The following is a 23,864-nucleotide window of genomic DNA, read 5'->3' as shown; positions in this document are numbered from 1 at the left end:
GGAGGAAGGAGGGAGGAGGAATGAGGGGAAGGAGGAGGGAGGAGGGGAGGGAGGAGGGAGGAGGGAGGAGGGGAGGAAGGAGTGGAGGGAGGAGAGGAAGGAGGAGGGAGGAGGAGGGAGGAGGGGAGGGAGGAGGGGAGGGAGGAGGGAGGAGGGGAGGAAGGAGTGGAGGGAGAGAGGAAGGAGGAGGGAGGAGGGGAGGAAGGAGTGGAGGGAGGAGAGGAAGGAGGGAGGAGGGAGGAGGGAGGAGGGAGGAGGGGAGGGAGGAGTGGAGGGAGGAGAGGAAGGAGAAGGGAGGAGGAGGGAGGAGGAGGGAGGAGGGGAGGAAGGAGGGAGGAGGGGAGGAAGGAGTGGAGGCAGGAGAGGAAGGAGAAGGGAGGAGGAGGGAGGAGGGGAGGGAGGAGTGGAGGGAGGAGAGGAAGGAGAAGGGAGGAGGAGGGAGGAGGGGAGGGAGGAGGGAGGAGGGGAGGGAGGGAGGGAGGAGGGGAGGGAGGAGTGGAGGGAGGAGAGGAAGGAGAAGGGAGGAGGGGAGGGAGAGGGAGGAGGGGGAGGGAGGAGGGAGGAGGAATAAGGGGAGGGAGGGAGGGGAGGGAGGAGGGAGGAGGGGAGGGAGGAGGGAGGAGGGGAGGGAGGAGGGAAGGAGGAGGAGTGAGGGGAGGGAGGAGGGAGGAGGAATGAGGGAGGAGGGGATGGGGGAGGGGACGGGGGAGGGGAGGGTGGAGGGGAGGGAAGAGAGGAGGGAGAAAAGAGATGAAAAGAGAACCACCCTGACAGCTTCCCCTCTTCTTCCTTCTTCCTGCTTCCCCTCGTCCTCCTTCCTCCCTTCCTCCCTTCCCCTCCCTCCCTCCTTCCTCTCCTCCCTCCACTCCTCCCTCCCCTCCTCCCTCCTCCTTCCCCTCCTTCTCCCCTCCTCCCTCCCCTCCTCCCTCCTCCTTCCCCTCCTCCCTCCCCTCCTTCTCTCCTCCTTCCCCTCCTCTCCTCCCTCCTCCCTCCCCTCTTCCCTCCTCCCCCTCCCTCCCCCTCCTCCCTCCTCCTTCCTGCTCCTGGGACCTGCGGCTTTCCTTCAGTTGAGGTCTGCTGCCCCCTGGTGGTCACGCGTGCTATGGCCGCCACGATTCCTCTTTCCTGGCAGCCCTTAGAGAGGCCCTCTGGAGACCTCAATGCCCAGACCCTGTGACCACTTTTCGCCCCTTTGATATGCATGCATAATAGCAGTGACTACTGCTGTCCCCAGGGGCCATTCAACTTGCTCCTGGAATGGGACTGTTTCTGCCTGTTACTAAATACGGTCCATCCACTTGTCCAGCTGCAAAACGTCCAGGGTGAGGAGGAGCCTTGGTTCAGTCCCACTCTGAGGGTCACTGGATGGAGCAGCAAGGGAACTGTCTTGAGAGGGGGGTCTGCATTCACGTGGGCCTGAGGGGCCATCTTCTGGGCTCACCTGGGTGGCTTCCCTAGGGGCCTGGATGTTCTCCTGGACTCGGGTGTTCTTTCTCCAAATCCATTCAACTATTTCTCCAACAGACACTTATTAAACACCTGCTGGGTGACAGACTGGGCTAGGAACTGCAGGATCGTAATGAGCAAAAACCAGACGTGGGTCTTGCTCTCAGGCTTCTGGAACAAAAAGAACCAGGAAAAAATCTCTCCAGGCTGAGTGGACATTTAAAAGTGAGGAAAATTGGCTGGGGTGGTAGCTCGGTGGTAGAGCGCTTGCCTAGCATGTGTGAGGCACTGGTTCGATTTTCAGCACGGCATATAAATAAAATAAAGGTCCATTGATAACAGAGAAGATCTTTTTTTTTTTAAGTGAGGACTATGTCAAGTGCGGTGGGGTGCGCCTGTCATCCCAGCAGCTGGGGAGGTTGAGGCAGGAGGATGGCAAGGTGGAGGCCAGCCTCAGCAACAGGGAGGCCCTGAGCAGCTCAGCGAGACCCTGTCTCTAAATAAAATACAAAATAGGGCTGGGGACGGGGCTCAGTGGTTGAGAGCCCCTGAGTTCAGTCCTTGGTACCCTCCACCCCAAATTGGGGAAAATGACCCCAAGCAGAGAGGGTGTGGTGTTGGTGAGCTGGGCTCAGTAAGGGGAGCAGCTTCCCCTGGGCTGAGTGACCGTCTTGGGGACTTTGTCATCACACAGGTTCACAGTCAAGACCCATAGGGAACCAGCGTGTGACCTTGGACTTGTCACTTCCTCCCCGATTCCTCCTCTGTCAAAGGAAGGCGATGGTCATCGTGAAGGGGACTGAGTGACCCTGGGAGTCCTCAGGCTGCACACGGGAAGTGTCGTGTGGGCATTTGCAGTTTCAGACCCTCCCTCAGGAGGGGGACACCTCTGGATTCGTGGGTAGCCAGAGGACAGGGTGGAGGGCGTGGGAAACCTCGGGAGACGGAGACACACGGACTGAGAGGGAGCAGAGGAGGAGATGCGAGGGGGCGTGGTCTTGGGTGTCCAGTCCAGGCCGTGGTGGCCGGATGATGGTCCAGGGAGAGTCCTGCAGGGGGCACGGAGAGCTGGGGAGCACAGCAGGGCAGTGTCCCTGCCCGAGGCCTGGTGACCTTCCTGCGGGGCGTCCCGGGCTCGTGGCCGTGGAGCGGTGTAATAGTTCATTTGCATCGTCAACTTGACGGAGTGAGAGACGCTGAGGATTCAGAGGTTTCTGGGCGGCCCCTGAGGGTGTGTCTAGGAATGATTGGCAGGTGGGACAGCCAACTGGAGTGGAGGCCCTCCCGAAGTGTGGGCGGTGCCGTCCAAGAGGCCGGGAGCCGCGGTGGAGGCCCCCGCCGTCCTGGCTGGCCGGGTTCTGGGTGGCGGCTGCCATCTCTGGGGACATCGGACTCTTGCTCCTTCACTCTTCCCAAGCGGACTCTGCCCGTGACTCTCCGGGAGTTTCCAGCAGCCTTTGGTCTCGGGCTGGGGTAGCATCTCTGACCCCCAGGGGGCCTCACCCCTTGGAGGGCGCTGCTGCTCTCCCGCCTGCGGCCGGCCAGGGCGGACTGTCAGCTTCTGGCTGTGAAAGCCAGTCCAGTAATCCCCTCAGATCATCCTACTTCCTGTCGATCTGCTTCTCGAGAGGACCCGGACACAAGCAGTGACCCTGGGCTCCCTCTAAAGTGCCTCCAGGCGTTGCCAACCGCACCCCTGGGTTTGGGGACCTCCCCGGGCTCCTCTCCTCCAGCAAGTTGGGCAGCACAGCCCAGGCCCCAGGTGAGGCTGACTCAGGTACAGAACTAGGCTCCCGCCCACCCACCTCCACACCCTGGAGCTGAAGCCACCAACCTCTGGGCCTGGTTTTCAGGAGGTCCCCAAAGTACTAGTCCACTTAGTCTCCCCCCCCCCATCCCTAATCCATTCACCATGTCCCAGGAACCATAGAGGATACCATCACCGTCATGTCACCTGCCTTTTCTCCCAGTAATCCCCCGTGATGGTTTAGATATTAGGTGTCGCCAAAAGCTCCCGTGGGAGGTGATGCAGGAGGGTCCAGAGGAGGAGTGAGGGGTGTGAGGCCTGAATCCAGCAGGGAATGCCTCCCTGGGGGTCGCCTGGTGGCATCTGGAGGCAGGTGGTGTGTGGGGAGGCGGCGGCCCTGGGGCTGTGGCTTGGGGTCTCTATTTGTCCCTGGAGAGTGGAGTCCCTGCTCCCTGGTCCCCATGGGAGCTGCTCCGTCCCCACACTCTTCCTCCATGGTGTCCTGCCTCCCCTCGGCCCAGGAGTGGGGCCGCCGTCTATGGACTGGGACCTGGGACACCCTGAGCCCTAAATCAACTTGTCCTTTTAAAATAGCTCTGGTCATATTTTTAATAAAGCAATTTCAAAAAACTGATTAAAACAGCCCCCTGCCCAACCCCAACCCATCTGGCCCTGGCTTTCCTTAGAGGTTCTCATCAGAGGCAAGAGATGCCCCCATAGAGTTCAACATCACAATATCCAGCTCTTGGCCACACTGGACTCTGGGGCATGCCACTGGAGGGTGGCACCTGGACTTGGGGCCATGTGCCCTTGGGCAAGCCTTTCATCTCCTTGATTTCCTCAGATGGAGCTGGGGACAAGCTGGGTCACCTTGAGGGCTGGTGGGGGCCCAGAGACAAGAGCCTGCTGGTCGGGTTGCTCTTGGTGGGCAGAAGACGCAGGAGGAAGGTCTACCCTGGACCCGCTGCTCTGCCCAGGGAAGGGGCGGGGCAGGCTGTGGGCGGGGCTTCCCGGTGAGGCGAGCTTCCATTGGCTGCTCCTAGACCTTTTCCTCAAGGTCTTATCGAGGGCGTCAGACTGTTGAAGAGGACCATCCATGGGAGAATGGGTCTGGGGAGACCTCCCTCCCCTCCTTGCCCACACAGTGCCCCTGGTGCAGTCCCCCAGGCCACCTCTGGCTTTTGGAATCTGTCCACGGGCACCTCCCTCCTCTGTGCGCTATATCTCTATGCTAACCCCGGTAGGATGGTGACCCCTGTGGTGCTCTTGACCCTCTCCTTTTGCGGTCTCAGGTGGTCTGGGCTGCATGGTCATCAGCAAGTCACATAGAACCCCTTTACTGCTGCCCTCTGCACTGTCCTCCCCAAACCAGCAGCCAGAGCCTAGGCAGGGAGTCCTTGATCAAGGGCTGGCAATATGGGTAAGAGGACAGCCGGCCTGGGCCCAAATCTCTGTTCCACCGCTTGCCAATTCTAAGCCATGCCTTAGGTTTACAAATCCAAGTCTGATTCCCATGCACTTGGTAGAGTCATGGTGGTTAAGTGGGATGAGTGAGCATAGACAGCGTTAGTGCACACCCTGAGGAACTTCCGGATCCGGGGGCCTAAACATGGATGATATACCTAGCCTAGTTGTCTCATTAGATCAGAAGCCAGCTTGTCACAAGTTATGAAGGATTCATTTCTGTTTTCTGTAAAAATATCAGGATGTCTGTATGGCCTGGCCATCAGTTGATGTTGTAAAGCTGATTGGAATGCCTGCCCGTGCTGTGCTCTGAACTCACCCAGGTCCGGTTTTCCCTGACCAGATAACAACCCTTTCCTAAACCTTAGTGACGCCTCATAAATTCTGGCCTTCCCTGGCCGGATAACGACCCTCTCTGAGTCTCTTAAGATCTCCATAAATTCTGATGCCGGGGCCAGCAAAAATGTAAACTTGAGTGTTGTTATCTGTAACCCCCCCCCCTTTGTGTAACTTTTTGGGCTATAAAACTGGGCCACAAAGAAGCCTCAGGGCTGTCCTTGGCTCCCACGATTTTGAGGGGCAAGGCAGCCTGGCCGGTCAAAATAATAAGCTTGCTTTAATTTGATTTTAATTGGAGTCAGTGGTCTTTTCTTGCATCGTGGTCTAACAATGGACGCCTGAGGGGCTTCCAGATCCTGGAGCCTAAACATGGATGTGCGCCCGAGGAACTTCCAGATCCGGGCACCTAAACATGGACGTGCACCTGAGGAACTTCTGGATGCTTCGGCCTAAACATGGAGGACTGAGAAACTTCCGGATCCGAAGGCCCCAAAGATGGATGTGCACCTGAGGAACTTCCGGATCCGGGGGCCTAAACATGGATGTGCGCCTGAGGCACTTCTAGATCCAGGGGCCTAAACATGGATTCCTGAGGCATTCCAGATCCTGGGGCTCAAACATGGATGCCTGAGGCACTTCCGGATCCTAGAGCCTAAACTTGGAGGACTGAGGAACTTCGGATCCAGGGCCTAAACATGGATGTGCACCTTTGAAACTTCTGGATCCGGATCCGGGGGCCTAAACGTGGACGCTTGAGACACTTCTGGACCCGAGGGCCTAAACATGGACGTGCACCTGGAACTTCTGGGTCCTTGTGCCTATAAAGGGCAGGGCGTGACTCTCAGAAGGGATGTGGCCCATGAAGGGGAGCTGAGTATGGGGCCTGTTGGGGGCAGCCTGAGCTGTCGCACCCTGAACTTGAATGTGACGGTGGCCTCACTTCCCGGCCTTCCCTGGGTGTCACTTCCTCCCCTTCCAGGCGGTGCCGGGGAGGAAATGAGACCAGGCGCAGGGGCCAGGCCACCTTCTTTCCCCTCGCTTAGCCAGGCGCCTGGTCTGGCTGGGGATGGGGACGTCTTATGACACTAGCTGCCTCTTACATCCCTGCCCCAGGACCTCAGGGACCACAGGCGGGGACAGTCGTTGATCCTCCCCTGGCCGTCGACCCTCAGCCCTGGGTCTGCCCAGGGAGAGCTCTGTCTCCCAGAGGGTCAGGGGGCCCCTGTGACCTGCTGCTCCTTACCCACCGTCATCCTGGGCGAGCACAGGTCAGGACACCAGACGCTACTGAGAGTGACATCTCCTGGATGGGCGGCTGGGGACTTTGTGTCTGTCTGCAGGCCTCAGACACCGGATGATCCCTCCCAGAGACAGAAAATAACCCCACACTGCCCAAGACTTATTTTTAAGCTTTGGATTCTGAAATTTTCCTGCTGCCACCCTCTTTGTGAAGCCAGTTTTTCAACAGGGACAATATTCCTGGGGGGGGGGGACGTGGGTACAGCATGGAGTCAATCAAACCAAGCTGACACATCTGGTCCTCCAAGAGAAATCTGGATTGGGGGGAGTACAGCCATTCTCAACTGGCCAAACAGTGAAGTTCCTTTGTCCTTATTTTGTGTAAGCAAAATAAATCATCTGATGTTAACTCATCAAAAGAAAAAAAGAAAGAAAAGAAAAAGTGTTAGTGCACACCTATAATCCCAGTGGCTCAGGAGGCTGAGGCAGGAGGATGGTGGGTTGGAGGCCAGCCTCAGCAACTTAGCAAGGCCCTAAGCAATTCACTGAGACTCTGTTCTCAAAATAAATAAATACATAAAAAGAGCTGGAGATGTGGCTCAGTGATTAAGCATCCCTGGGCTCAATCCCTGGTACCAAAAATAACAGTAAAGTACCTGGCATAGAGCTCACTAAACATTAGCTGTTATTGCTGCTGTTGATTTTATTAGGACCTCCCTATTTGGCCATAAAACAGATTGACTCTAAGATTCATTAGTCATGATAAGAGAACAAGTTCGATAGGCGGGGGATGCAGTTCAGCTGGTAGACTGCCTCGTATGCACAGCCAACCTTGAAAAACCTTTTCAAAGTTTCAGTTACCAGTAGTCAAATGCAATCTGAAAATATTACATGAAAAAATCCACAACAACCCATAAGTTTTAAGTTGTTTAATCCTCAGAGAGGTGAGGTGGGTACCACGCACACAGCACAGAGCTGAGGCTCTGCCACCAAATCAGGCACTAAGGAGCAGCTTAGGTGAACCAGGTACTCTGGCAAGTAAGTCTTTGTTGAATGGAGGCAGCCACACAAAACCACCAGTCCTACCCTGACGACCTGGAGAATCTGCGTAAGCTACAGAAGGATCGTTTGCAAGCTGCCCGAGAACTAAGCACGTCGACCAGACAAACCCGACTAAAATACATTCCAGAAAGTGTGAGTGACTGGCCCTCTAGGAGAGACCCAAGGCTGCTTCCTGCAGGACAAGTGGCAGGAGGTGGAGGAGCGCGGGTGGGGAAAGGAGGAACCTGCCACACGGGCCACACGCCAGCTGGGGGGCCTCAGGACCCCCACCTGCAGAGCAGGGGGGCATCAGAACTAGTGCCAGGCCAAAGTCCCAGGGCAGGACAGACAGACGTCCCTCCAAGGCACCCCAGGCCTTCACCCAATGCCCTGCAATGGCCCATGAAGGCTGTGGCCATGTCACGGGGTAACAAGGGGCTCCCAGGGCGTCAGGCAGGACTGCAGGTCATAGAGAATGTCACCAACTCCCACAGCTGAAAGGCAGCCCGTGAGGCAGCTGAAGGTCTCTGGTGGCTCAGGAGACAGGGGCAGGAAGCTGCTGGAGGAAACCACCAAAATATGGGAGGTCAGTGGAATGCATGGCACCAGAGCTGAGAGGCCACCCAGCCCAGCTGGATGAAGTTTGGACAGACTGAGCCGCCTCCAGGGCCACAGGGAAAGATGAGCAGTCCCCTGAGGGTAAGAACTCCCGACAGCCTTGTTAAGGGACTAACAGCTCGTGCAGGAGGCAATACAAGGAGGTCTGGAGGTGGAGTGGTCGGGTCAGGAGAACCCTGATCTCGTCAGAGATCAATCCTGATCATGATCAAATCCCTGATCATGACTAACGAGCCCCACTAGAGCAGGGGACGTCATTTGGGGTTTAGATTTTGTGAACTGAGCTTCGACTCTCTCTGCTTCCTGGTGAGAACTGTTTCCCTCCACCACACTCTTCCTCCCTGCTGTCCTGCCTCATCTCAGGCCCCAAGGAATGGAGTCAGCCATCTACGGACTGAGACCTCTGACACTGTGAGCCCCAAATACACGTTTCCTCCTCTAAAATTGTCCTTGTCAGGTCTTTTGGTCACAGTGATGAAAAAGCTAAGTAAAACAAGCCTCTACTGTTCTAGGGATTGGACCTAGGGCCTAGCCTAGTGATAGGCACACCCTCCTACCATCAAGCCACATCCCCAGACCCCCTACTGCTCTGTTGGATCTCACGCCTGACATACAAATTTAGGAGAAATGCAGAGAAACAAGAAAATATAACCCATGACCCAGACATAAAATTCAATGAAAGCAAGACAGGACGGCCTAGGTGTTGGAAATAGGATCTTTAAAATGATGATGAATATGTTCAATGGTCTAAAGGAAAAGGTGGATGTTATGTGAGAACAGATGGGGAATTTGAGCAGAGAGATCAAAGACAGGACAGAACCCGTGACTCCAAAGCAAGCCAGATCCAAACTCAAATGCAAACAGTTAAAACCTGGGAGACTGAGACACACAGGACAATAAGAAGCCTAATATACTTGTAATCAGGATTCTAGAAAAAAGGAAACTATGGATGGATAGAAAAAATATTTGCGGAGATGATGGCTGAGAATTTTCCAAAATTGATGTTGGATATTAACTCACAGATCCAACCAGCTCAGTAAGGCCCACACAGGATAAATACAGAGAAAAGCATCTACAGGAGTCTGCCCCTTATCCAAGATTTCACCTGTAAAGGTTTCAGTTACCAGTAGTCAAATGCAATCTGAAAATATTACATGGAAGATTCCAGAACAATCCATAAATTTTAAACTGCAGGCCATTCTGAGCATGTGATGGAATCTCACATCACCCTGCTCCCTTTCACCTGGGATGCAAATCAGACCTTCACCGGGCGCATCCACAGTGCAGACACAGACTTCCCGTTACTTAACTTGGATCTGTTGGCATGGTAACGCCGTGCTGGTGTTCAAGTGACCTTTGCTTAGCCTCATGATCCCAAAGTGCAAAAGTAGTGATGCTGGCCCTTTGGGTTTGCCCTTTGGTTTTCTTTAAGTGAAGAGGTGAAGGTTGTCAATTTCATAAGAAGAAAAAGCTGCATGCTGGCATTCCTAAGATCTGCAGCAAGGAAGGAATCTGGTCAGACTGAACTTCCTACACAGCTTCGGACAAAAACCAAGGTCGCCAAGTTGGGTTTGCTGGATCTTTGTACTCAACGCATAAACAGACAAGTCCCTGACTTCCCAGGAATCTGCACAGGCCCACGTGGGAAGAGATGTGTGGCTCCCCAGGGAGGAGAAGGGCCAGGCAGTGAGCAGCAGGGGTGCAGCCCGAGGTGGGGAAGGCTCAGGGCGTGGGGCAAGCCCAATCTTCCCACTGAGCTGTGGATCACCTGAGTCTGCATGTGGATGATCATGAGCAGAACTGAAGGAGGAGAAGTCACAGCTCTGGGGTTTGTCGAACCGCTTTAAAATCCACAGCTGGTCTCTGATCACCGAGATGCAAATACTTCTAACAGAAGATGCACCAAGTGAAGAGCAGTCTCCACCTTTAAATGTGTACATCTTTCAAACTTAACTTTTTACAGTAATTGTAATGAGAATTTAGCAATTTAGTGCCCACTTCCCCCACGAAACAGTAAAATTCCCTGATCACACTAAATGTAAACAGATTCCTAGCCATTATTTATTTTTTAAGCTATTTTTTAGTTGTTGATGTACCTTTATTTTTTATTATTTTGATGTGGTGCTGAGGATCGAATGCAGGGCCTTACAATGCCTGGCAAGTGCTCCCCCACTGAGCCCCAGCCCCAGCCCCCTGGCTATTATTAACATTCTTTCCTGCTGTCTAAATGCACCAAAAAATGAATGAACTTTGGATCAACAGGGCTCCACAGGGATACAGCTTCCTCACCGGTATTTCCAAGTGTTCGTGAGATAATTAAACGAATTTATGAATGGAGCATAACTCTGGTTTATTATAGCACTCAATGTTCATTCTCTTTCCTGTGCGAGGCAAAAATAATTTGAAAGCTATCCATTTATATTTGCTAGTTCCATTTGATTGTAAAGTCTTTGAGGACATAGAACCTAGGTAATGCCCTGTGTAACCTAGGGGCAGGGTCTGAAGTCACCACATGTCCCAGTATAGGCTGAACAAATAAGGATGACTAAAGAGCCAGGCGTGGTGGCGCAAGGCTGTCATCCTAGTGGCTTCGGAGGCTAAGGCAGGAGGATCACAAGTTGGAGGCCAGCTTCAGCCAAAGCATGGCTATGCACTTCTTATCTGCCCTCATTCAGTCTTTTCTGAGCCTCTGTTCCTCTGGCTAGGCAGTAAGCAACTCAGTGAGACCCTGTCTCTAAATAAAATGCAAAATAGGACTGGGGATGGGGCTCAGGGGTCAAGGGACCCTGAGTTCAATCCCCAGTCCCCCATGATCCCCAAGAAGGTAAGTTAAGAACAGTCACTTTAACAAAGTTCACTTAGCTTTGCTAGTCCCCGGGACTAGCTCAGGCTGTGGATGATATTAAAGGAACTAGCCGTCCCCCAGCAAAAGTTACGGAAGCCCTCTGTGGACCACTTCATCATCTCAGGCTCTGGTGCAGAAAAGCCTTCCTACCTAGTCAATCAGGCAGCCTCCGGGGAAGGGCTGACTCAATAACCTGTGGTCATTAACATCCCACAGAGGAAACAGACTGCGAAACGCTGGTGTGCTAAGAGGGCGATTTGGGGCAATAGGGTCCCAGCAGGTCTGCCACGCATGATGCTGCTGATCCTACTTACTACACCCCACTTAAGGCACAGCGGCCCCCATGCCCAGCAGCGATCTCACCCAGAGATTGACATCACCTGGCCAACAAGTGCAGAACTGCCATCCTGCATTTACCCCCCACCCGGCGTAGAGATTTCTTCCTGAGAAAGGTAGGCTAAATTTAAAATTCCCCCCATTCATTTGATAAGGATCCTGCCAAAAGAGAAGCAAAACTCAGCTCATTGCTTTCCAAATGGCAATAACCACACACCGTTTTAGAGTTTGGGGGAAAGAAATCTGGGTGGCCTGGGGTGTAGGCCTGACACAGCTGAGAGGAGCCACAGTGGGGGGTTCAAATAACACCAATAGCACCGCTCATCATGCCCAAAGCTAGTTCTCACACATGCATTTCTAGAAGGTACTTACACAGCACAGGATCACACAGAGACCAAAGATGATACCCCAGTAGTCTTGTCAGTGTTAATAGGACACATTATAGATTAATTGGGAGAGTTAATAAGATCTACTAATGGGCAAATTCTAAGGCACGGACACTTAGGCATCCGTGACAGGAGATCACACCCCCTATTCCAACCTGCTCTTCTACCTGGATTCTTATCTGCCCTCGTTCAGTCTTTTCTGAGCCTCTGTTCCTCTGGCTATGCACATTCTTCTTACCCAAAGAGAGCCCATCGTCTAGTAATTGTTCAACAAATATTTTGAACACTGATGAAAAATTAATTTTGAAGTATCATTTATAAATGATAAGATGCACTGCCAGTCAGCTTTCCACCACCACTCCAAAATGCCTGAGAAAATTAACTTATAAAGAAAAAAGGTTTACTGTGGCTCATGGTTCTGGAGGTTCCAGTCCATGACTGGATGGTACCCTTCTTCATCTCCCATTTAAGATGGCACTGAAACTCAATATATCGGGGTCATGCTCTCCCTTCATTAGTTGAATAACATACATTTGTATGATGATCAGGTTTTCTTAGTCATCTTTTAGGAACTTCAGCAAAAACCTATCAGAGCCACCGCTCAGGACCACTGACCCCAAAGGTATCTTGCACTTCCCTACTGTTTACGACGATGACGTGAACTCAGAGCTGAGTGTGAGCTCCAGGCTTCTTCTGTCGGAATGGTAACCCCACGAATTTTATTGTGTCTGTTTAGGGGTAACTGACCCCAAGACACTCGAGTTGGCTGATCACATCAGTACTAATTTTAGTTTTCCTTCCTAAATGTGTTGATTATCTCTTGCTGGGTAAAACAATTACTCCAAAAATTAGCAGCTTAAATCATGAGCACTTATTATTTCACGGTTCTGAGGGCCAGGAGACTGGCAGTGCTCAAACTGGATGGATTTGGCCCCAAGTGCCTCACAGAGATGCCGTTAAGCTTCTGGCCCAGGGAATCTTGGCTGCAGCAGGGTCCCTTCCTGAGCTCCTTCACACGGACATGTCAGACGTCAGAATCTTGCTGGTGGCTGGGGACTTCAGTTCTTCACCACCAGGGCCTCTCCAGGAACTTCCCGAGTCCTTCATGACACAAAGCTCTCTTCTCCCACAGCAAGTGAGAGCAAGTGCCCACGCAGGGCCAAAAGTTGAGCCGCAGTCCTTTTATGATCGACTCTTAGAAGTGACATACCGTCACTTCCGCCATAGGCTCATGGTCACCCAGACCTACCTTGGTAAAATGGGGGAGGGGACCACACAGGGATGTGATTACCAATACTTGGGGATCCCACTTGGAGGCTGCCTGTGAAAGTATGCAAGAGACCAGTCCCCTCTCTGCCTACCTGCTGGCTGTACTGCTGCGTGTCTACAGTAGCTCTCCTTATCAGGGACCTTATTCCTCAGCGCTGAAGCCAAGCCACTCTAGGCCAATGCACTCCCGAGTGCGGACCTCATCCAGGTAGCTCTGTGAGGTGGGCAGCACTGTCTGCACTCAACAAAGGAAGAGGAGGAAAAGCCAAGCAGCACATTCTGTCACATCTCGTAAGCCACAGAGCAGGCATGCCCACGTCGGTCTCTCTCCAAAGCCTAGATCTTTCCATAGTCCCCTCCTTCCTGTGAACTGACTCCTGGTCTTCAGGTACATTTCCACCTCGATCTCCCATTCATTCAGCTCGGGCCACCCCACACTCCACTCCCCCCACGTGACATGAACTTTAAGGTCTGGGTTTCCAGTGTAGCTCTAAGGCAGAAACCCTCTGGCCCAACCCCACATGACCCCTGACCTTTGACTTATGGTGAGCCTAGGCTCTGTGGCCTACCATAGGTAGCAAAGTGTCCCTCTCCAAGTGGCGTGCCGGAGTTGCTTGCTGGTTTTACAATTCACTTTTAAACTTATGCTTAGAAATCGTGGCCACACAACTCTGTCATGATGTAGCCCCGGGCTACCTCTCCAGGGAGCAAGAGGCCCGCAGGAGGATGAACTGGGCGGCAGTGTAAGAGGCTGTCTAAAGGCCTCTGTCCCCAAGGGGCCTTTCCGTCGCAGATGTAAGTTCAAATTAAACCGCTAACTATCACCTGTTTCTTTTCTGAACTTGTCTACATTAAACAGATCATGACTGAAACATTTTCACCAGTCTGAAAACAGATTTCACATCATACAGTACTGAAAACGTCTTTTAATATTACTCTTAAAAATCAACAAGAAGAAATTCAAGTACTTGTCTCTTACACGAGCTGTCTCACCAGTCTAGAGATACTTACTACTAAGAGAAGAGTCACTTCCAGGTGACGGACACCAGGAAATGTCCAGGAGGGTGAAGCCCAATTCAGGATTTTGACAGCAGGTTAAAATGTCCCTTAAAGGACAGTTGACTGACACTTAGACCTGGTGCAGAGCTTTCTGCTAATGTCCCCAGTCCTCTGCAGCCAGCTACTGCAATGCATCTCCCAGATGTCACCCGCGCAGGCACGTAGGTGCGACCCAGGCCCGCACACAGGAAAACAGCCTTTTCCAGCCAGTTTCACAATTGAAAAATAATTTCTTCATAGAAGTAATAAAGCAGGAATAAAAACAGTACCAAGTGTGGAAAAGTTAGCTTAGGTTACTGTGCCACTCACGGTGTGCTGGTGGCAAGGTCCAGCCTGACGCAAGACGGTCGGCCCTGGCTCACCTCACCGGGGGTTCCAAGCCAGGGCGTCAAGGACGCAGCCTAACTGCCACTCACGTCAGCCGAGACGACCGCAGGCCCCTGCTGCTGACCTGTCCCCCTGTCCGCCTTCTCATCTCTGTGCCCTCCAGAGCCCTGTACTGGTCCCCCAGCAACAGAGCGGGTGTCCTGGGCACAGAGCATTATTGTCACTGAAAGGAATGACAGCAGGACAAGGAGAACTCGGCAGCAGCAGGGCTACCCTCAGCAGCCCTTCTGGGTGATGTCCAGTCCTGATGACTTTGTGATTTCCAGAGTTGTGAAGACCTGGCCACAGAAAGAAGCACAACAAAGAGATGGTCAGACGCCATCATGCTTTCAAAAAACACATTCTGAATATTGCGTGATTCTTTAAAATATACAAAACGGTTACGGATAAAAAATCTTCCTGACCATATTTTTGGGGTACTGGGGATTGAACTTAGGGGCCCTTGAACCCTGACGCCCATCCCCAGCCCTATTTTGTGTTTTATTAAGAGGCAGGGTCTCCCTGAGTGGCTCAGGGCCTCACTGTTGCTGAGGCTGGCCTCCACCTTGCGATCCTCCTGCCTCAGCCTCCCGAGCCCGGCTTGATAAACCTGTTTATATTGGTTTTTCAAAGTGCATCGAGTAAAGTCAATTCATAACCCTCCTGCTCCCTACCTCCCCACATGTGGGGTGGATTCCGATGGTGTCATCCAGCAGTTGTTTGGTGAGCCCACATTTCATGGCGGCTGCGAATCCTTGGGTAATCTCACCGGCGTTTGGTCCAAGAATATGAAATCCTATCACTCGATCCTTTAATACAGGAGCCAGACAAAGAGAATCCCAGGAGGTTAATGGTCTGAAAAGGAATCTATTCACTCCAAGTTCAGTTCAAATTGACGGCCTCTCCTACAGGAGGACTCTCATGTTGAACCGAGCAGAGAACATTACCATGAAAGGGAGACTCTGTAAGATTCTGTGAAATGAGCCGCTAAATGTGCATCCAGAGTTAATTTGCACTCAAATTTACTAGAACAAGCAATTTACCCACTGCATGAAGGAGTTCATTAGGATGATGTAGATTTCGGAATTATGCTGAGATAGTGCTAAACAACAACAGCACAAATCTGAATTAAAGCCCAGCCCTGGGATAATTTGAAGGCGTCAGGTTTTGCTGCAAAAGCGGAGACTGTCAGCCCAGGGAGCAGTTGTCCCCTGCTTCTTCCATGAAGCAGGAAGTGAGGAGTAGCCAACACTAGGCTGGCACCGAGGTCTGCCCGCCATGAGGTCTGGGGTGCACGGAATGAGCACACCTCTGAGGTCAGAAGCGAGGTTCACAGCCAACTTCAATCCTCCTGCCTCAGCCTCCCGAGCCACTGGGATTACAGGTGTGGGCCACCACAAAAACAGACCCGCACCAGGCAGGTGATGACCCAAATTTTCACATTCACCCCGTTCTAAGCCATCAAGCCATCAGGAGGGCCCTGGGCAGGGACAACTGCCACTGATGTATTCTAAGAGGGGACTGGCAAACCGCGGGCACAACCGGTCACTGCTGGACCTCTGCAGCCATGTCAACAGGAAAACTCCGTGAAGGTGCTCACTCTTGACCCCAAAGCTATCTTTAAAGATATTCTAAAAATCCAAACCCTAAGAAAAAAAGCTACCTTTTAAAATTATAGCATTTAGGGCTGGGGGTCTGGCTCAGGCATGCACAAATCCCTGGGCTGGATCTCCAGGGCCACAAAATCAATCAATCCAATCCAATCCAATGACAGCATTTCTGCCCCCAGTCCCTTACGTACGCTGTCAGGTTTGTGGCAGATTATCTTCGCATAACAAGTGTTATTGTCTCTGCCGGCTACTGTCCATTCAAGAGGCCAGAACAGAGTGTGGTACACCTAGAAGGTAGGGAGAGAAACAGGCCAGGTTAGTGCACACAGGTTAGTCCACTCCTTGGTGCGCTCTCCTTCTGTAAAGATAAGAGTCTCTATAGCAGCCTGCAGAAAGTTAAAGTTTGATGATCCCAACATGATCGGCTGGGTGAGAGCATTTGGGCCAGAAGTCCTGAAGTGTCAGCTGCAACCAAAGTGTGCCGACTTTATTTTGTTTCACCATTAGCCAAAAAAATTAATTTTCTATGAACCAAATTCGATTTTCAAACATTCACTGAGTGCGAAGCCAACGTACCAGGAAAGATAAAGATCTTTGTCTTCATCTTTATGTTCATATCCAAAAACAAAAGCCAGGAAGAGTAGAAGAAATAAAATAGTTCAAGCCATTCAAAGAAAGGAAGCATGTAATCTGTGATACTTGAAAGCAAGGGTCACGTCCTTCACATTTCTGTCCTCTGAGTCCTCGTGCTCTGGGTGAGCCTCTATGTTTCTTGGATCTGGCTGAGTCCTCCAAAAACCAGAACCGAGCACACACCTGGCCCATCTACTCAGGATGGCTTCCTCCTCCCTGCGAGAACCTCTGAATCACTCACACTGAAGGCAAAGAGTGAATGCTGGGTGACAAAGAAAAGTGTTCTGAACTACAACCGCCAGCGGATGAATGTGAATACAACAGTGCTTTTCAGAATGGTGACAGGCACACAGTCTCAGAGTCTCTTAAAAGGCCTTTCAAACAGTCCCCACACCCTGTCTGTCCAGTTTCCCCTCCAGAGGTGCATGGTGTCAGCCATTCTGAGACCTTCAGATTGGTCTCCTGCCTTCCCCTACAGCTGCTAGATTTTTAAAAAATCTCTGGGTTACTTGCTCCTCATCTATTTGCTTTTCTTTGTCAAATTTTATTGCTAGTCATCTACTGTGGCCTTAACATTTGGGTCTTCCCCAAATTCCTATGTTGAAATTCCAACCTCCTTGGGAGCTCTCAGGGGTGGAGCCCTGACCAATGTGATTAGCACCCTCATGAACAAGGCCACAGAGGGCCACCTTGCTCCTGCCATCCGCTGGGACACACTGACAGCCACCTATGAACCAAAAGAAGCTCCTCCCTCACCAGACACCAAATCTGCCTTGATCTTGGATCCTCAGCCTCCAGAACTATACGAAATAGGTGTCTGTGGTTTATGAGCTTCCAAGTCACGGGAACCTGTTGGAGCAGCCTCAACACATGACACACCATCCTGGACGGGTCTTTAAAGTCTCCACTTGGCCCTCAAAAGTTCACAGACACCACTCGTGCCTTTAGCACAGCATGTTGTTATGAAGAAGCCCGAGGTCAGCCTGGGACCCCGTCCGCTGGGCATGACTAGCTTTCTCTGTGTGTCTTGGGGACAAGGATCAGTAACATAAATAAACGTAGGGCATGTCTGTGTCAATCAGTTTCTCCTAGAAGAAGGTATGCTATTTCAATCTTTAGGTGAAGACCTTATTTAGTAACAGGGATGTTTTCTTTTGTCATTTTTCTGATTACTATGTTGGAGGCTTCCCAAATGCTTTCATAAGGAATTAAAAAACACAAATAGAGCTGGCATGTTAGCACACACCTGTCATCTCAGTGGCTCAGGCTGAGGCAGGAGGATCGAGTTCAAAGCCAGCCTCAGCAAAAGCCAGGTGCTAAACCCCTGTCTCTAAATAAAATATAAAATAGGGTTGGGGATGGGGCTCAGTGGTCGAGGGCCCCTGAGTTCAATCCCTGGTACCAAAACAAACAAACAAACAAACAAACAAACAAACAAAACCCACAAACAGATCAAATTTTGGCTTCTGTCAAAATGGAAAAACTAAGTAAATAAAATAGGTGAATTGATCTGCAGTAGGCCTGAGGGGAAATACCTGAAAGTAAGCCCCCAAAGTTGGACACCTTGTTTCTGATGCACTCTTCCTTCTACCCGGGGTGTGGCTTTCTATCCACATTCATCTGCTCACTGCCTGCCTTTCTACCTTAATTTCTCACTGACTGCAAACAGTTTTAAAACTGTTAAATCCATAATTATGGTCATCAATTTTCTACAACCCAACTTAAAGTTCACCTAACAGGATGGCTCATTATGATAAACATGTAAATGCAAAAAGTAAATCTAAAATAACATTATAAAGATGATGATGATTAGATTATTATTATTATTACTATTATTATGATTATTTAGTGCTAGGGATGCTGGGCTACATCCCCAGCCCCCCCTTTTTTTATGTTTTGAGACAAGGTCTCACTAAGTTGCTCAAGGCCTCACTGAGTTACTGAGGCTGGCCTCCAACTTGCAATCCTCTTGCCTCAGCCTCCCAAGTCGCTGGGATGACAGGCTTAAGTTTTGGATTTTTTTTTCTTGTTTTTATTTTTTATTTTTTTGATAGTGGGGATTGAACCCAGAGGCACTTGACCACTGAGCCCCATCCCCAGCCCTATTTTGTATTTTATTTAGAGACAGGGTCTTACTGAGTTGCTTAGGGCCTCACTTTTGCTGAGGCTGGCACTGAACTTGTGATCCTCCTGCCTCAGCCTCCGGAGCCACTGGGATTACAGGCCTGCACCTCTGCACCTGGCTCCCCAAAGATCTCAAGATGACCTTGCACTTCACTGTATAAGCTTCCTCAAATTGCAAATTTGATACTTGTAACAAATTTAATAAATGTCCCAACATACATTCTGCTCCCTTCTTGCCTCAGTTGTATTCTTATTAGTTTGCTAGAAAGTTTAAATTAAATTCTAATTTGCCTCCAAATAGGGATATGATTTCCTACCGTAAAACTTGTGAAATAAAATAAAAAGTGACTGGGAAGATAAATGGTTCATTAGGAGGGAAATTCTTAAAAAAAGGAAATAATAAAACAATCTTACTTCTAGATTCTCTTTTTTGTACACTTCAATAGCTTTTTCTTCTGACAGTCCACAGCAGCCATATTCCAGAGGTGTGAACACGGCAGTTGGAACACTCGTATAATCACACTGAAAGATAAGCAATTAGAGTCTTACTTGGTGACACTTTTTTCAGCAAAAATTTATAAAAGGATAATCAGTGTGAATATTCATAAAAGGAAAATCAGTGAGTCTAGTTAAAAGTCACTGATTCTTACAACATCGACAACTGCAGAGACGTTGTACGGTACACTGCTTGAGGACAAACATGAGCCCCCGACTCAGGGCACAGGCCACACACGGGACTCACTCTCCCAAAGCCCAGACTTGGAAGGATGAAATGGAGAGGCAGGGGCAGAGGTGGGCACTTCTCAGTTGTCCCTAAAAAGTCATTGTCCAGGGCTGGGGTTGTGGCTCAGGGTAAGAGTGCCCGTCTCCCATGGGAGGCACTGGGTTCCCTTCTCAGCTCCGCGAGGAAATAAATGAATGAAACTAAAATAAAGGCCCATTGTCAACCTTAAGAATAAAGAAAAAGAATTCTCCAGAATGTTCAGTCTTTTCCACCCCCAGAGGGAGATGGTGCTCTCCAGGAGCATGTACCCAGGTGACCTTGAACTGTGCTATTGCACTAGGAGCCGAGACCACTACTGACCATGGCACATGCCACAGAGAGGCCAGGCAAACAGGCAGCTCCGCAGTGTTGGGGTGACTGTCCCCAACCATCCAGGAGAGATGGTGCGTGCGTGCGTGTGTGTGTGTGGGGGGGCAGTGGAGGGTGGCCATCTCTGAAGTCCTGTGGTTAGGACAGAACCATCTTTAGAGCCCTTATCAGGTTGAGAGAAGAGTGGGCGCTGCGACAGACAGAAAGTGGTCTTCCAGCAGCTCCTGTGGACCCACCGAGAGGGACCTCAGGAGGCACGGCTGGCTGGGAGGAGGGGTGCCCCTGGAGGAGCCTCATCCTGCAATTCCACACATTCAGAGGAGGGGACAGCCCACATGGCAAATTAGTAGCTGTGGGCCGGGGGACAGGCTTATGACGGGTGGCTGTTGTGGTGTTGTGTCTGTGGCTTGGCGTCTATCTCAATGAAAGGCTGGGAACAAGCTCTCTGCGGGCTCCCCACTGCCTAGGGAAGGCCTCACCGACTCGCCACTGAACTTCCAGGGTTCGTGACGATCTGGCATCGTATCAATTTTCCAGTCTCCTTCCCAATGTGCTTCCTGTCTATTCCCAACTCTACTCCCCTGTCCCCAACTTTCTGCACATGGACAGCCGACATTGCTGCATGCCCTGTGGCTGGGATGGATCTTTGGGTGGGACAGCACCTTTAGCACTGCTGACACCTCCCGTTGAAGTTGGCTGGGCCTCCTCCCTGGTCGCTCCTGACACGGGGGCGTCTGCCCAGGTGAGGCTCTGTTCCCCGAGTCCCCAACGCACAGAGCACTGCACACCTGCCCGCTCTCGTCTGAGTGGCCCACCTACCTCCCAGCAGAGGCCCTGCTTCCTCTCTGAATGACTCAGCCTACAAAGACGATCTGGCTTTACCTGGGATGAACCTGAGGCGCTGAGGCCAAGTTCATGCACCAACAAGTAGGTGCTAAAGCCATCGAGGGAATCCTGGCGGCCAGGGCCGCTGCTGCTTTATGAAGCCTGTTCCCCTCCTTCCCCTGGAGTCCAGAAACCCTGTCCCTGGCTTGGATGCAACCGATTCAGCCCCCTGGCACCTGACCACATCCTGTCTTATGAGTCATCAGTGCCTGACTCAGGACCTCCACCCACCTGCTAGGCCTCGGGGACTGGAACCACAGTAATCTGTGCATCACCCAGAAAACGCCTTGTGCATAGTGAAAACTCAAAAAATACTTGCTTACGATAATTATTACCTAGTAAGTCAACTGCCAGTCATATCCCTGAGGAACCCTTCACTTGGAAAACAGGCACACAGGTTATCAGTTATTTACTTATTTTTGAACATAATAGCTTTATTTACTTTTTTTGGTATTTATTTTTTAGTTGTAGTTGGACACAATATCTTTGTTTATTTATTGTTGTATGTGGTGCTGAGGATGGAACCCTGGGCCTCACACGTGCTAGGCGAGCGCTCTACCACTGAGCCACAACCCCAGACCAAGTTACAGTTATTCATACTCATTTTTTAAATCAAAACTTTGATCAAGATATTACCTCAGGGCTGGGGTGATGTTGGATGGTAGAGCAGGTGCCTGGCAGGCACGAGGCCTGGGACTCAATCCCCAGCAAAACACACACACACACACACACACACACACACACAGGATAATAAGAAACTGACATTAGGAAGAAGCTTACCTTTTTCTTTTGGGAACTAGGGATTTAATCCTGGGCCATTTTACCCCTGGGCTACATCTTTAGCCCTTTTTATTTAGTTGAGACAGGGTCTTGCCAAGTTGTTTAGGGTCTCACCAAGTTACTAAGACTGGCCTCGAACTTGGGGTGATCCTCTTGCCTCAAGCCTCCCAAGGCGCTGGGATGGCAGGAAACTTACTTTTTCTGACGAGTCCCCAAAGAGCCTGCGAGCTAGCAGCTTGCCTGCCTGGATGGCAACAGGAGTCAGCTCTGGTTTGCCCTCCAAAACGTCGCCGATGGCATAGACGTGGGGCACGTTGGTCTGTTCCATATCATTCACTGGGATCTTGCCATTCCTGGTAGTGTTTGGAAAGGAAAAAAAAAATACATAGTAAGGACTATCTTACAGACTGAAAAAGAATATTCCAAAAACACACAGAGGAAAGTCTTCCAGCTAAGAACCCAAGCACCTCGGGTTATCAATAATCTATAAGGTTAGCGGTTTCAAATCCTAAGAAGAATGTCTCTGGTCAAGCCATGCACCGCTCAGCTCAGACACTGTGGCTGTCTCCAGACGTCCCCCACAGGCAGACTCAGAGCTCTGCAATTCTTCTCCTTCCCTGACCAAGAACATAAAAATCCACTCAAAATCACGATTTTTAGGTGAACGTCTCCATTTATTTTTAAATTGTTGTTGAGTGCCTGAACTCTTTAAGACAGCGATCTGAGTAACTGGTTGGGCTGGGGCTCAGTGGCAGAGTGCTTGCTTCACACATGACAGGCCCTGGGTCCGAGCCTCAGTACCACACAAAAATAAGTAAACAAGATATTGTGTCCATCTTAAAAAAAAAAAAAAAAAAAAAAAAAGAGTACCTGATTGATGAAGAAATCAATACAGAGCAGCCGTGGTACATATTATGAGATAAATTTAAAACATTAAAAGTTTATATCTTGGCAGGCTGAGGCAGGAGGATCGCGAGTTCAAAGCCAGCCTCAGCAATGCCGAGATGCTAAGCAACTCAGTGAGACCCTGTCTCTAAATAAAATACAAGATAGGGCTGGGGAGGGGGCTTAGGGGTCGAGTGCCCCTGAGTTCAATCCTCAGTACCACTCCCACCCAAAATTCGTATCTTAGCAATGCTAAGAGGTGACCTATAGCCAGCTTTGCTTTGTGTGGCAACAGGGCCGCGACCGCATGTACTTACTTCTCATTGATTTTGACACCAATCTTCTCCAAGCCTAATTTCCTTGTACAGGAGTCACGGCCAATGGCTAGCAGGACCTTATTTAGAAGAAGAAGAAAAAAATTTGTCATAACGGGCACATTGCTAAAAGTTCTTCAGACATTAAAAGGACAATAATGAAATATGATGAGCCATCTCTGCCAGGCAGTCTAGTGTTGGCTTAGGTGAAAGAGTTTTTGAAAGTACAACCTGTTGATCTTACACACAGAAGTCTGATAAGCCCAGGTCATGAGCTGAACTGTGTCTACATGCTGAAGTCTTATCCAAGTACCTTAGATTGTGGCGGTATTGGGAGATAGGGCCTGTAAAGTAGTAATTAAGGTAAAATAAGGTCACACAGGTTTGTCCTTACTATGGTTTGGACCAGGGTCTCCCAAAGGCCCTTGTGTTAAAGGCTTGGTCCCCAGTCTCTGGCCCCACTGAGAGGTGGTGGAGAGACCATGTAGTGAAACTTTTGTCCCTTTTAAGTTGAATTATCTCAGGAATCCTGTTACAGTAACGGAAAGCTGACTAACACAATCTTAATCCAGTGTGAGAAGAAGAAGAGATTAGGATACAGAAAACCCTCAAATGGAGGAGAGGACACAGTAAGAAGGCAGCCATCTGCAAGCCAAGGAGAAACACAAGAGAAAACACATCTCATGACTACTTGACCTTGAACTTCCCATCTCTGGAATTGGGATAAAATAAATATATGTTGATTACGCCAGTTTGTAGATTTTGGGTACTATGGCCTGTGCTTTCCATTACTTGACAAATACCTGAGATAGATGACTTAATAGGAGGAAAGGTTTATTTTGACTGGCAGTTTTTGAGGTTTCATTTCATGATCACTCAGCCCTGTCACTCTGGGTCAATACATCATTGAGGGACAACATCGTGAAGGAAGCCTGTTTAACTCATGGTGGTCAGGAAGCAAAAGGAGAAACAGGAAGTGTCCCTCTGAGGGCATGTTCATAGTGACCTAACTTCCTTCCACGAGGCCCCACCACCTCAAGGTTCTACCACTTTCTAATAGCGCCAAGCTAGGAACCAAGCCTTTAACACATGAGGTTTTCTGGGACATTTGAGATCCAAGCCACTCATTGACGTAGCAAGCTAATATAAAACAATGAATTTACAATTTATAAAGGCCCAAAAAATTAACTCCAGACCCAGGTGGCATCTCTGCTTCGAGTCTTCAGAATGCTTAAGTAAGAAATGATACAATATTTCACCATGATGGAGGTCATTCTGGACAACTCAGTGAGACCCTCACTCTACATAAAAGATAAAAAGTGCCAGGGACACAGTTCAGGGGGTACAGCCCTGGGTTCTACCTCCATGACTGCAAAATCAAAACC

At 50.4% G+C, this 23,864-nt stretch overlaps 1 protein-coding gene across 5 annotated transcripts in view; it reads right to left on the bottom strand.

Moving 5' to 3' along the window:
* TXNRD3 (thioredoxin reductase 3) overlaps nt 1-23,864 on the bottom strand; it is a 53,871-nt gene that overhangs the window by 2,975 nt on the left and 27,032 nt on the right. For 2 of the 5 annotated variants that reach the window (XM_081276333.1, XM_081276334.1), the window contains exons 11-13: nt 22,483-22,559; nt 21,477-21,633; nt 18,937-19,044 (exon numbers count right to left, since the gene is read on the bottom strand). In XM_081276333.1, the coding sequence (XP_081132459.1) occupies nt 18,937-19,044; nt 21,477-21,633; nt 22,483-22,559 (342 nt within the window). Of the gene's footprint in view, nt 1-1,441; nt 1,540-13,321; nt 14,455-14,829; nt 14,965-15,956; nt 16,053-18,936; nt 19,045-21,476; nt 21,634-22,482; nt 22,560-23,864 lie in introns of those variants that run through there. The other 3 variants (XM_081276331.1, XM_081276332.1, XR_014019900.1) reach the window with 3 other exon arrangements.

Source organism: Spermophilus citellus (assembly GCF_964194105.1).
Source record: "Spermophilus citellus genome assembly, chromosome: 19".
In the NCBI taxonomy this organism is placed as follows: domain Eukaryota; kingdom Metazoa; phylum Chordata; class Mammalia; order Rodentia; family Sciuridae; genus Spermophilus; species Spermophilus citellus.
The sequence above is the reverse complement of the archived record's forward strand: the minus strand, read 5'-3'. Positions and strand labels throughout refer to the sequence as shown.